The sequence below is a fragment of the Tarenaya hassleriana genome, unplaced genomic scaffold (assembly GCF_000463585.1).
Source record: "Tarenaya hassleriana unplaced genomic scaffold, ASM46358v1 Cleome10, whole genome shotgun sequence".
Classification (NCBI taxonomy): Eukaryota; Viridiplantae; Streptophyta; class Magnoliopsida; order Brassicales; family Cleomaceae; genus Tarenaya; species Tarenaya hassleriana.
In genome coordinates, this window is record NW_010960188.1 from 2,739,677 (window position 1) to 2,752,859 (window position 13,183).

Consider the following 13,183-nt stretch of genomic DNA (forward strand, 5'->3'; position numbering starts at 1 on the left):
AATTTATCTTCCCTATAACTTTTGAGGGATGGACCATGGTTGCTCTCTGGAGGAAATCAATCACCATCAAATAAATTCGACTCGTTCCATAACAAAATGTTTAAATTCCAACAATAAATTTATATGAAGTATACAAAAATCCCATAGAAAGAAACTACAACATGTTCAAGCGAAAACCCAAGAACCATATTAGTTACATTTTCAGGACATCATCCCTTCTGACATGGTGGAGTTCAAAGAATATGAGGTTTTTTTCTGGGTGTTTCAAGAGCTGGTTCAAATCAGCACAAGAACACACACACAAATACACATCTAATTTACTTCATAAAAGAGATGTGTGCAGAATTCTAAAGGCCAAACCTTTTGCTGCTTTTCTATGCCTTCGAAGTTCCACGATGATCCCTCTCGATATGCTTCACGAGATCAACTGGATCACGGAACCCTTTGCTGCATTTAGGACAAGCATCGATCGTGGGTTTGGCAAGAGCATGTTTTCCGTTCCTCTCGTGCACTTTCTCGACATGTTCCACCAGAGAACCTACAGAAGAGAACTTTGCACCGCACTGTGGACATTCCTCGGCATTACCACCATTGCTGCTACTAGCAAACTGCAACTTCTGGCTTATGTCAGTGCTGAGTCTGCTAAGACTTGCTTCTGCTGAAGATAGAAGACTAGACCACCTTGAAGAAGAATTTGATGATGTGGGCGCTCGGTTAGATTTTGTAGCTTCTTTTCTGCTACTGCTGGTGCTCAAGAAACCCATGAATGGAAAGCTTTGTTCGGGTTTTTTTGGTCCCGGGCAGTTGTGATCGGGTCCAAAACGGTGTTTTAAGCAATGGTCTAGATTGCAATCCCGACACTTGATTGTATTAGAGAATGTTAGAGCCTCTCTGCATCTTGGGACAGGGCATTTCTTCTTCTTTGTAGCCTTCTCATAGTTTGATGGGTCGCAATCGGTATTTACATGTTTCTCCCAGGTGATGTTTGGATCTTCGTCTGGGTTTAACCGAACTCCTTTAGCACAAAGAGGGCAGATAACCACAGTGACATCCCCTCTGTTGCCTTTAGGACAACTGTGTTTAATGTAGCTACGGTGATCCAAGCAAAACACCTGAAAATGTTCAGAGGTTGCTTCAGAAAAAGAGACACTTCAAAACCAAATGCCCCTAGGAAACAAATTCTTACAAAGGGTGAGCATTCAAAGCAATAAGATAAAGAACAAACCACATGGACACGGATGAGAATCTTACCTCCCGTTTCAGCAGAAATCAGACGGTTCCATTGACCTTAATGAACATTATTATTCGATGACATTGCAAACTAGCGAAGACTACACAAAATTCCGAACCAATCAATACCCTTTGAACTAAAACTAGATTCACTAAATCGCATGGAAAAGGCTAAAGCTGAATAGACAGAAGAACTTAAAACCCTTCCAGAAACGAAAAAGGTGGAACCTTGACTAAAGTTTGACCCTTCTCATGTCCTAAACGCTATGTCGGAACAGTGTTCTGAATCGGAATCCTTTCTCCTAAAACATAATTCATGAGGTCCCGATATCTATCAGAATCTAAAATAGTCGGCCACATCGGATTTAAAGCCCGGGACAGAGAGAGAGAGAGAGACCTGGAGACAGCGATCGCAGGTGAAGGGCAAGAAATCGATCAGCTTGCAATCATCAACGGAGCAGTGTTTGCCCAGATCTGGAAATTCTGGAGTTCCCATCCAGACCCAAGTTCCCGACAAAGAAGAACAATTCAAACTCGAAAACCAAAAGGGATTGGAGCAGGAACAGGACGGATCGAAACCCGTTCCAGGGTTTCACGGAGAAAGGAAAAAGAGAGAAGATTTCGATGAAAAAAGTTCTCCGATTCCGCGTATTTAGGTGCCCAGAAAATTCGCGGAATCCAAGAGAGAGGACGAAAAAGGAGAGGGTCTCCCAATTTTCTCTTTGATTCAATATTTCAATGTAAATTTTATTTTTCACAATATAAACTTTTGGTGACCAATTTTTTTTTTAAAAAAAGTCAATAGTCAAAAGTCAACGGGCCGGCCTTTACATTATTTGGGCCTTTTCTCAACAATGGATCAGATGCAAGCAATCGAAATACACGATCCATCTTGTGGGGCCCCCAACGTCTTAGATCAATTTCAGTCGCTAATCAAAATGTTAATCACTATTTTGAAGATTAAATTACAAGAGATTAGAGGGTAGTAATTATAAGAAATTGTGGGCCCTTTTTGGGCTGCATATGGGCCAAAAATAAATAAAGATATACAAAATTAGTAGCCCGATAATATTTTTCAACTCTGCAAAACTTGTGATACGTTTTTTTTTTTATTGTTTTTAGGCCTTTTTATTTCATTTTTGTACTGTTCCCCAAGGCTTTATTTTTCTTATAAAAAAATTTTCCAATCACATAAATCATAGAGTTTTCAAAGAAAATCACATAGCTAAAATCAGTTGGTGACAAGCAAAATATAGAGAGCTTACACAATAATGAAACTTGTATACAATTATATTTTTTATTATATTAGATATTTTAGGATATATTTAAGAATTTTTTATGATCATTAATAATAACAATAATTATGGTAAAATGTAAAACGATAAGGGGGAATATTTTGATGGAACAATGATTTGTAAATGGCCGCTATTAATTACATTATAATGACAACCGACAAATAATAGTATTTATTTCAAGGTCAAGTGAGTCTAATAATAATAATAATAATAATAATAATAATAATAATAATAATAATGTTTTTACGATACAAAAGCATGAATTTATGTCATCTACGAGGTGTTTGGTTGAACAGTCAAACATCAACAATGGTTCGAGAAGAGCAGAGGAGCTTCACTGTCTTTAATTTAGCAAACACAAAAATAGCTTTTATTTATTTATTTATTTGATTGAACCGACCTCATATATTGATTATATACAAATATATATATATATATACATATATGTGGAAAGGACCAACCCCGCAAGAGACGTCACCTGTCAAAACTGGTAAAAACGACAACACAAACTGGTCAACAATTTTTATTATGATATATTTAAAAAAAATAAAAACAGTGAATAGATGGGGTCAGAAACCAATATTTTTTAAGTTTATGATGTATTTTCGATTTTATCATTGTTATTGAAAAGTGAATAATGAGGGCATTTTCAAAATTCATGTAATATGCTTTTGTGGAATAATGGAAATATCTCATATAAATATTTCAATTTTACAAAATATATTAAATTTAATTCATACTTTAAATATTAAAATATTCCAAATAGATGTCTCAACTCATAAAATCGAGAACAATTTATAATCTCAATTCATTTTTTATGGTAGAATTAACATCTAATTTATATATCATCGCATTCGAGATTGAAAATTGTTATTGATTTTACGAATTTTTTTTAAAAAAAAAATAATATTTAATTTATATATCGTCGCCAAACCAGAATCGAGGTTGAGAATTGATATCGATTTTATAAGATAAAATATGTATTTGAAATATTTTAATATTTAAGTTATTAATTAGGTAAAATTAAAATTTTATATATTTATTTGTGTAAAATTAAGATATTTATATGTGATTTTTAAAAAAATAATTAATAGGTGTGCCATAATTTAAAAAAAAAAAGGGGGAGGGAGCGAGTCAAAGGAAGAGACAAGAAGCGGACGAAAAGCGCAGAAAGGGCCGGAAAAAAAATATTCCTTTTTCTATTACAATTTCGTGTTTTTAACACTCATTTTCCTACAAACATAATGAAATTATATTGCATTATTTTGGAATGTTCATGTACAACCCAACATCCTATTAATATAATTAAAGATGTTAAATGATTAAAAAAAACAAAAATCTGAATTCGATGACAGTTTGAATCTAAATTGAAGTAACCACAAAAAATTTAAATACATATATTTAATCTCAAACCCATACCCTGACCGAAACTCAAAATATATTCAATAACCATCTTTATAATATGTGTAGAGTTCATACAAACATATTGTATGTGTGTGTATATATATACACACATAAAAAAAAAATACCTGATTCGTCGTAGATGTCTTTACCTTTGTCTCTTTATACAAGAGGACGTTCAAAGCAAGAGAAGGGGCAAAAAAAGACATCACCATCATAATAATTACGGTAAAAACCAATAATAGTATTTGTAAATTATTATTATTATTATTATTATTATTATTATTATTTCCTTAATGCGTGTGCATTTTTGGGAGTTTTCCCCCACATTGATATTTGACATACACTCCCTCAGGCACACACAAACATCCTCTACTCCCATTTCACTTCACACACATCGGCTTTCCCAATCTCACCTGAATCTCTCTCTCTCTTTCTCTCTGTCTCTCTCTCTCTCCTGGTAGAGAGAACCAAACCGGTAAACATGGAGCCACCGCCGACGACGACGACGGCGACGTTCCAAGACCAGCAGAGCCACTACAACTCGCAGCACCGCTCCATAGAGACCCTCGTCGTGGTCCTCGCAGTCATCACCATCTTGGCCGTCCTGGCCGGCGTCCTGGCTCGTTTGTGCGGCGGCCACCGCGGTGACCACGACATCGAGGGCTGGGTCGAGAGTAAATGCCGCAGCTGCATCGACGCCGGCGTCCCCCCCTCCGCCGCTCCTCCTCCTCCGGCGGCGGCGGAGGAAGCCAAGAAGTGACAAGAGTGGATTCTGTTTTCTTTCTGCTTCTGCTACTGCAACAACAGTGGTGAGTCTAGTAAAACACTTGTAACATCATCATCATCATCAAGATGAGAACTTTAATTTGGGGGCCTGATCATTATGATGATTCAGAGTTTCTTGGATTCTCTCCTTTTGATTTCTTGTCTCTTTAAGGTTTCTTCGCCACCAACCTGTTGCCTTTTTCAAAAAGACATGTTGTTTGTGAGCTTTAACTTTAATTCCAAAGAGGGTGATCAAAAAAATACCCTTAACTTACCGTTGGATTATTATTCTCTTTAACAACAAAGAGACGAGACAATAAAATCCCAAAGAGTTTCCAAAAATGGTTCACGCGTGCTGTCTTCTACAAACAACAAAAACGTTTGAAGTTAGCCACAGCCAATCAAGACAAGGCAAGATCAAGCTACAGACCAATAAGCAAGTGTAGTTCCATTAACTCCTCTTTAACTGTAGAACTCATTCTCATAGTTACGGTAGGGACTTCTACTAGTTGTTATACAAATACAATCCTTTGAAAGTCCTATGGACGAGTATGGCAACAATGAACAAGACTGGTGAAATGGCATCTTTTACCATCAATTCTTCGAGTATAACATTGAAGTAGCTTGGAGGTGTGAACATTACCTAGCGAATAACTGTTTATAAAGATAAAGATGTAAAAGTGAGTTCTGCTAGGATTTGAACGAACCTCGTCGATGAAGATGATTTGCAGGGGCAATCTTCTTGCTCACAAAGATAATGGGGATTAAATGGAGATGCCACTGGCTTGCAAGTCTCCGGCTTCTGATATCCCATACGACGAAACGAATGTCGGGTGAGGAATCGATTACAGGAGCTAGTAAACAGAAAGCAGTAAATGACAATGCCTCTATAGAAGATCATAAAAGAATAACCACCACTTGTAATATTGCTTATGACCATCATCCAAAGACTGAAAATTTGGATCCATAGAGAGGATCAAACCAAGAAATTCCACTTCGATCACGATCTCCCTGATGTAACAAATGTCTAAGGCAGATGGGGGGGGGGATAGATTATGACCCCCTTTATGGAGGACTTGTAGAATTTCAAATCGCTTGCACATACTTTACATAATGGCTGCTAAATAAGAACTCACTTTCGACCAAGGATAAATATATCTCTGGTTTACTGCAGTGTTTTCAACAACAATGAACACTAAATTTAAATTTATTCAAATTCTTAATCGATATGCCGAATCACAGAATAACCAGCCCTAATTTATTCAAATTTTGGGTCAGAAAATTGAAAATAGTATCCTAGATTGAAGTTTCTGAAGCTAACAGGGCTCCATGACAAACAAGTTTCTGCGAAAACATCAGGAGATGATCCAAAAGAACGACACTAAATCTGATCGAGACGAAAGAATTAGCAAAAAAAATCCCGCAAAATCCACTCAATCGAGTTGATTCTTTAAAAAAAAACAATCAATCCGGGAAGAAGAACAACGCCTTAAGTATCTCAACCATCGTCAAAATTTCAGCAGTCAAACTCCAAACAATCAACCACCGCAACAATGTCGAAAGCGCAACACGAATCGGTAATGTAAGCGTATACCGCATTGTTACCTGGTTCGTCGCTTCTCTCTCCGTGTTCGCCATTGTTTGGCCCTTCCTCACCCCCAGGTGTGTAGGGGACTCGCAAGAAACGGACCACCGGCTTAGGATGGTCGCGACGCACCTGATTACAGTTGCATATTTTAAAAAACGAAGAGTTCTGGACCATTATAAGCCCAAAAAGTCTCTTGTTGGGCCCTTAAATCATGGATTCAAAATTTTAATTTGGACCCACCTTATTAGTGTAAAGCTCTTAGGAAAATTATTCCTATATTTTAGAACGTTAGTTACTTTTTGTGAAATAATCTAAGCGCGCTATATTTTCTTAATGTTATCTTGAGGATTTGGGTTGACGTCGATAAACGAACGTTGTCAGAAAAAAAAAAAATAGCACATCGGCTAGGGTTGACGTCGATAAACGAACATCGTCGTTAAAAAAAAAATAGCACATCGGCTAGGATTGACGGTGATGAACACCGTCGTCGGGAAAAAAAAATAGAAGAAAAAAAAAGCAAAATAAATTTAAAATGATACTCAAGACGATGATACTATTGGATTTAGTACATCGTTGTCATCTTCATCGTCGCTTTCGGATTCAACCGACATTGTTGATGAGGAGAAGAAAAAAAAATTAGAGCAAAAACCGAAGCTCTGATACCATAATAGAGAAATGTTTTTCTGTTATTGATAATGGAAAGAATACATCATAATATATAGCAAAATATAATAGAATATTTTAGACATAATATCTAGGGTAAATCATAACAATATTAATGATAATATTCTAAGAATAATATCTTCCTATATTTTATGTCCATGAAAATTGAAGATTTGTAAAAAAAATACCAATAGATCAATCGACATTTAAATATCATTGAACATACGATATAGACATCATATTCATAAAATTAAATAAACATGAATGCCTTTATTAATGACAAAGTGCAAACAACACAAGCCTTACAAGAACAACGAATCTATGGACCGTTGTATGTATATATTTCTTCAACAATACTATAGGGCGAGCAATCTACACGTGGAAAATAACGTATGATCGTTTACAAGTATCTAATCATAGATTTCCGTATATTTTTGTGTGTACACCCAGCTGTATGCGTGTATATGTATATATGTATGTATATATATGTATGAGTTGGAAATTGACGTGGTCTAAGTGTTGGAGCATTGAGGAGAAACGGAGCCTTGACCCATGACTTGAGCGTTGGAGCAAGTGGCTTTGCCACCTTGTATGTTCACGTTCTGCAACACAAGCCCTTTGCATGGATAGTTCCTGCTGCAATCAAATCTTATCGCCATGTCCGATGCGCTCGTTCCCTTTATGTTCTGGTACACCACGTTGCTCACTTGGACCGCCGATTTCTGAAATTATTTTTCATATATATATATTTTCCCCCTCGGTTATATCATTTTACCATTTAATGGTATACATATATATGTATGTATGTATGTATGTATGTATGTATGTATGTATGTATGTATGTATTGGAAGCGTGTGTTTACTTGTTGTTTGCAGGGTTTGTTCTTATCACAGTAGTTCTGATCGATTATGATCGGATTTTTCACGTTGTCCATCTGAATGTTGAGAAACTTGATGTTGCTCGCAGTTCCGGATCCTCCCTACACATGCATATATGATGACATAAAGGGTGTATATATATATATGTATGTATGTATATGTCATTGATCATATCCTGACTACATGCGGAAATGTGAAATCACGCACCTGATAGGTTTTGATTCTGACTCCATTTTCGGTACCAGAAAGCTTAGCCCCGTCCACAGTAACACCCGAGACATAAGCTCTCGAGTTGTCGTCTCCCAGGCTCCCAATACTGTCAGTCCAAATACCAACATCAATATTGGTATATATATGTAATCCTTTTTTTTTTATATTTATCGAAACCCTTTAGAGAGAAAGCGATTTAACACCTTATTCCATGACCGGGACCGCAAGTTATACCCTTTATCTGCACGTTTTGTGAGCCGCTTTCAATGGAGATACAGTCGTCGCCTGTACATATATAGCGTATATATATATCAGCACGGTTCATGTGAAAAATATACCAATAGTTTTGCTGAGATGAAAAGTGACAGAACAACCTGTTCCGATAACGGAGTTGATAACTTGAATATTTTGGGTGTTAGTGATATGGATACCGTCGGTGTTCGGACTGTCTCCCGGCGCTGTGATGGCGACATTGGAAGCAAGAACGTTCGAGCATTTCTCGAAAGAAACCTGAATTTGTTGCGCATTTCTCACCCTCAGATTAGTCACCTTCACATTCTTTGAGTTGTAGAAAGTAAGAGCCTGCATATATATATATATATACACACAAAAACGTACACATGTTATGTTTCAAAATACCATTTTTCAACATAAGCAGATAAAATACGAATGGGAAAAAGAAACAAGTAAAAATGGCACGTACTGTTGGGGCTTTTGTGCATGGCTGCATGTCGTTCCCGATATATAGAACAACGGATAAAACAAAACAGAGGAAGTCAGCTTATAACTATAATGACTATTCGATTAAACTAATCACACACACACACACACATATATATATATATATAGGTGAGGATTCACCTTGGATGGATTGACTTTGCATGAATTTTGCCACCATATCTTCCCGTTGCCATCGACGGTTCCGGTTGCACCGCCATCGACTGAGAGATTGTTAACGCTGTCGAACGTAAGCCAGTGGCTCTTATCCTTGTAATCGGACGGGTTCTCTGACGCCTCTAACGCTCCCAAGACCTACAGCACACGGTAACATGATCCAACGTTAAGACTCTTATATATATGTGCGTGAAAAATGATTTTAATTTCGATTTGTAATATAACGATATTTCACCTGAATGGTTACAGGAGATTTGCATGGGCCTGTGAATCGAATAGCCTTAAGGAGATAAGTCTTCCCTTGGGGAACCAATAGAACAGCTCCACTCGTAGTACACGCTTTGTTCCATGCTTTCACGAATGCCTGACCCCATGCATGCATCATTAGTAAGAATATACACTAATACACACGTACGTGCACATATATATACACACACACGTACGTACTTGTGTATATTCATATACAACAATCTACACGTATATACCTGGGTATCGTCCGTTTTTCCGTCTCCTCTAGCTCCAAAATCAGAAACACTAACAGTTGTGGCTCGCGAGGGTTTTGGACCGGCGGACGATATTGCTCTTTTCAAGTTCAAAATATCTTCTCGAAGCTTGATTACGTTATCGAACCTTCCATCTCCGAGACCACCAAAGTATATAGGATAAGCTTCGGGTTCATACCCGATTGCATCTTCGACGTTATCAGCTATCGAAGCTTCGCAAAGGGAGAGAAATATCGACAGAGACGACACTACAACGAATAGAGAAACAAGGTGCTTTCCAGAAACGGCCATGATCGGTTTCAAACTGCCTGCAGGGCGGGAGAGAGAAATGCGTCTCGTTTCGGAGGTGACGAGGGAGAATGTTTGTTGTTCAATATCGGATCTTTCCTTGTAATTTTTTGTGTGTTTGTGTGCTTTGGGATGATTTGTGGGTTATGTGTATTTATAGGCAGAGGAAGAGAAAATGAAGGTTTTTGTTAGGTAGCTAAAATTAAATGGCAAGGGAGGTATGGAGACAGAGATTGAGATTTGGACGAAATCCTCCACTTTAGGGTTATTGCCCTAATTCATCCCCCCAATTTTTATTTTCTTCCTTAAAAGTTTCGTATTTCTTCTGTTTATAAGCTTTTTATTATTAGATGAAAAAATTAGTTGATTTAATAATTGTCGCAACTTATTCGGTAGAAAGATTATCATACTTAATGTAAAAACGACTTATATATATATATATATATATATATATATATATATATATATGCACAATTTAAATTTGAAATGAAGCTATCGATTGGTCAAATGTCATTTATAGCAACCGGCTAAACTTTAAAAGTTAGATAGATTTCACATTAATCTAATTCTGCCGCAAATTTAGTTAGATAGAAAATCATATTGTATGGTAAATGTAAATAATATATGTTAGTTTGTATGCAACGTTAATGTTACTAGTCAGTATTACTTCCGTATTCTACGTTAATTTCCAGAGAATTCGAATGAAACCCAACGTGTTGTATATATATTTATATATATATATATATGGTAGCAGAAATTCCGCAACGCCAAAAACGGTTAATTGTGAAGAACATTTGCGTGGTTTCTCAAATAACGGAAAGCACAAAAGTCGGACAAAAAATAATTATAAAAAAAGCATATACTATATATCACCCCAAGAACTTCGTGACAAAGGAGGCATAGTAGTTTTCTTTCCCATTTTTTCTTTAATGATTTTAAGTTTTTATTAGCTACTTATAAACAGTATTAATTGTGCATGAAGAATCAAAGTCCAGATCGTCATCCCTGCAAAAAAGAAGACCTACATATGTATATTTGTACGCAATTACACTCCGTTATACATTTACATATGTATACGTTAGGCTATAATCTCCGTATAATATATACATAGTTTAATCCCAAAACCATATTATTAACTTTCTATGCATAGACGAAAAATGTAGAGATGAGTGTTTCCCTTAGTTTTTCGAAACTGAACCGTACCAAACCGAAAAAATTGATTTTTTATAAACCGAATAGAACTGAACTTTAAAAAAAAACCCCGAAAACTGATTATTTTTTAAGATCTATTTTTTTTAATAAAATCAAAACTGAACCAAATCGGAATTGGAATCGAACCGAACCGAATATAATATAATAATCGATTAGTATCTATTTTTATAAAACCGAAAGTACCGAACCGAACCAATCCTGATCTAAATCCGAATCGAATACCGAAACTTCCACCCGAGGAAAATGTTTCCGACAGCATCCAACTATTGCATTCGTTCTCAATTATTAAAGATCTATTTATGTTTTATGTACATGTGTATTTCGATTCTCTGAAAAAGTCAAGCGATGTGGTTCCGAAAATGCATACGTTATCTATTTTTGTTTTGTTTTTTTCATTTTTAGCACCACTCATCCAAATTAATTGGCAAATATAGAAACTTTATGTATTATCGGATTTTCACATGTTATTGAGTTTGGATTTTTCTTTCCATTATATATATGTGTGTATATATATACTGTAGATAATTATCTTGTAATTTGAAAATTTGACATGTAAGCGGGGATCTGCATGGTCCAACGGAGCCGTTTTATTCAAATAAAACACAGTTCGTGAACACGTTTCAGCTTTCAAGTTAGGCACACAGCACGTGAGGTTAGAATTAAGCACATGGTCTCCACACAAAAATGCGCATAACAGTATTGTGTGGTGTGGTCAACTTCGTACCTCTAAAGTCCACGGCGAACTTAATAAACACGTGGTGAAATTCCAAGGAGTTTGAAATATAGATGAGCAGTTAAAATCCCGGTTGGCGGTCCACGAATAATATGTTAGGATTCATGCATGCGCATTTGAGATCTCTATGTGCGTTAAAAGTAAATCACGTCGACGTTTGAAATTACCAAAAACGCCTAAAGAATATATATAAATATAACCGTACGTGAAATATAAATTATACCGTTTAAGAATGTTTGCTCGATTAATCGTTTGGACCGTTTGGTTGGTGTTTTGATTAACCAATTAATTGCTCGTAGGTTCCATTTACAACGTTTTATAAAACTTAATGTTACCAAAATAAAACATTTATAAAACATTACGGTCCGTACGGACTATTTCCTAGGAAGGACATCAAGCAGTTCGAAAAAGTCAACTTGTTCAGTTTTTTTTTTGGGTATATATGGAAACGGTAATTTTGGTTAGACATGATATAAATATGTTGTTCAGATTGTATATGGCCAAGTTTAGTTACACAATTGCATGAATATATGCTTATTTAAGTTGGGTTAAACCATTTAGGGTTTTGAATTATTACACTTAATTAATGGGCATTGCATGAAGTACCAAAAAAACAATTTGTAGATAATATTAGCTGCATTTTCATCATTTATATTTATTGCTTAATATTATTATGTATAAATAAACGATCAGTCAATACCCATATATAAAATGTATAACTTATCCGTATAAAAATACATAACAAGGATTGTGGTAAAAACTTCTAAAAAAATTAGATTTTCCCCCCTAAAAAAAAATACATGGAATAAAACGAAATATGCATAAACTTGTTGTTTTTTTGGTTCAATTCCAAAAGTTTCCCCTTCTCGAAATAAAACGAAATAAATATCATATATCTTTAGATTTGGTTTCTATTATTAATTAGACTTTTACTTGAAAGGGGGCGGAAAATAGAGAGTTTAAGTAAGGTACGTAAACCAGACCCTAAACCGGTGGAGTAAACCACAGTCCATGAAAAACTCAACAATGCCCATACAATGATTAACAACGGCAAGAGAGTCACGTAAGGCTGGTAATTATCCATTATATTAAAATTCCGTATTATTATTATTATATATTAGTAATTAGATTCCTTGCTGTATGATTATTGAGACTTCAAATATATATACACACACATATATGGACGTCAAATCTCCAGTATTTATGGCATGTGCGGGAGCTTGCTTGCGAGACCTAAAGGTATGGTCCGATGCATGTCTTCTGGAGAAAAAAAAAATATTTCTGGTCGTCGTTGTTATCTCTTTAGCTGTTCGTTTTATTTTCAATGGTTAGGATTCAGGAACTTCGTAATAACTTTTTATTTTATTTTATTTTGTGGCTACCAAATTTTCCCCTTTTTTTTTTCTTTGGTAAAATAGCACACACACACACACGAGAGAGAGAGAGAGAGAGAGAGAGAGAGAGAGAGAGAGAGAGAGAGAGAGAGAGAGAGAGAGAGAGAGAGAGAGAGAGAGGGGGG

The 13,183-nt window shown here is 35.9% G+C and overlaps 3 protein-coding genes across 3 annotated transcripts; 1 reads left to right on the top strand and 2 right to left on the bottom strand.

Annotated features, from left to right (window-relative positions):
- Positions 1-81: 81 nt before the first annotated feature.
- On the bottom strand, positions 82-1,947 carry LOC104802142 (zinc finger AN1 and C2H2 domain-containing stress-associated protein 13-like). Its single transcript, XM_010525609.1, has 2 exons — positions 1,628-1,947; positions 82-1,112 (listed from the first exon to the last, which is right to left on the bottom strand). The coding sequence occupies exons 1-2, from the start codon at positions 1,724-1,726 to the stop codon at positions 375-377; spliced, it is 837 nt and encodes a 278-aa protein (XP_010523911.1). The 5' UTR covers positions 1,727-1,947; the 3' UTR covers positions 82-374.
- Positions 1,948-4,204: 2,257 nt separating this feature from the next.
- LOC104802149 lies at positions 4,205-4,835 on the top strand. Its single transcript, XM_010525621.1, has one exon. The coding sequence runs from the start codon at positions 4,411-4,413 to the stop codon at positions 4,687-4,689; it is 279 nt and encodes a 92-aa protein (XP_010523923.1). The 5' UTR covers positions 4,205-4,410; the 3' UTR covers positions 4,690-4,835.
- Positions 4,836-7,192: 2,357 nt separating this feature from the next.
- Positions 7,193-9,839, bottom strand: LOC104802159 (polygalacturonase ADPG2-like). Its single transcript, XM_010525633.2, has 9 exons — positions 9,414-9,839; positions 9,164-9,292; positions 8,896-9,066; positions 8,738-8,758; positions 8,409-8,616; positions 8,238-8,319; positions 8,032-8,140; positions 7,809-7,925; positions 7,193-7,667 (listed from the first exon to the last, which is right to left on the bottom strand). The coding sequence occupies exons 1-9, from the start codon at positions 9,720-9,722 to the stop codon at positions 7,458-7,460; spliced, it is 1,356 nt and encodes a 451-aa protein (XP_010523935.1). The 5' UTR covers positions 9,723-9,839; the 3' UTR covers positions 7,193-7,457.
- Positions 9,840-13,183: the final 3,344 nt, after the last annotated feature.

Excerpts from the sequence above, each read along its gene's own strand:
- LOC104802142 (XM_010525609.1), bottom strand. The coding sequence starts at position 1,726 with ATGGGAACTCCAGAATTTCCAGATCTGGGCAAACACTGCTCCGTTGAT. Across the intron at positions 1,113-1,627 it reads CCTGCGATCGCTGTCTCCAG|GTGTTTTGCTTGGATCACCG; the intron begins GTCTCTCTCTCT and ends GAACATTTTCAG.
- LOC104802159 (XM_010525633.2), bottom strand. The coding sequence starts at position 9,722 with ATGGCCGTTTCTGGAAAGCACCTTGTTTCTCTATTCGTTGTAGTGTCG. Across the intron at positions 8,759-8,895 it reads GCAAAGTCAATCCATCCAAG|CCATGCACAAAAGCCCCAAC; the intron begins GTGAATCCTCAC and ends AACGACATGCAG. Across the intron at positions 8,320-8,408 it reads CAACTCCGTTATCGGAACAG|GCGACGACTGTATCTCCATT; the intron begins GTTGTTCTGTCA and ends ATATATGTACAG.
- LOC104802149 (XM_010525621.1), top strand. The coding sequence starts at position 4,411 with ATGGAGCCACCGCCGACGACGACGACGGCGACGTTCCAAGACCAGCAG.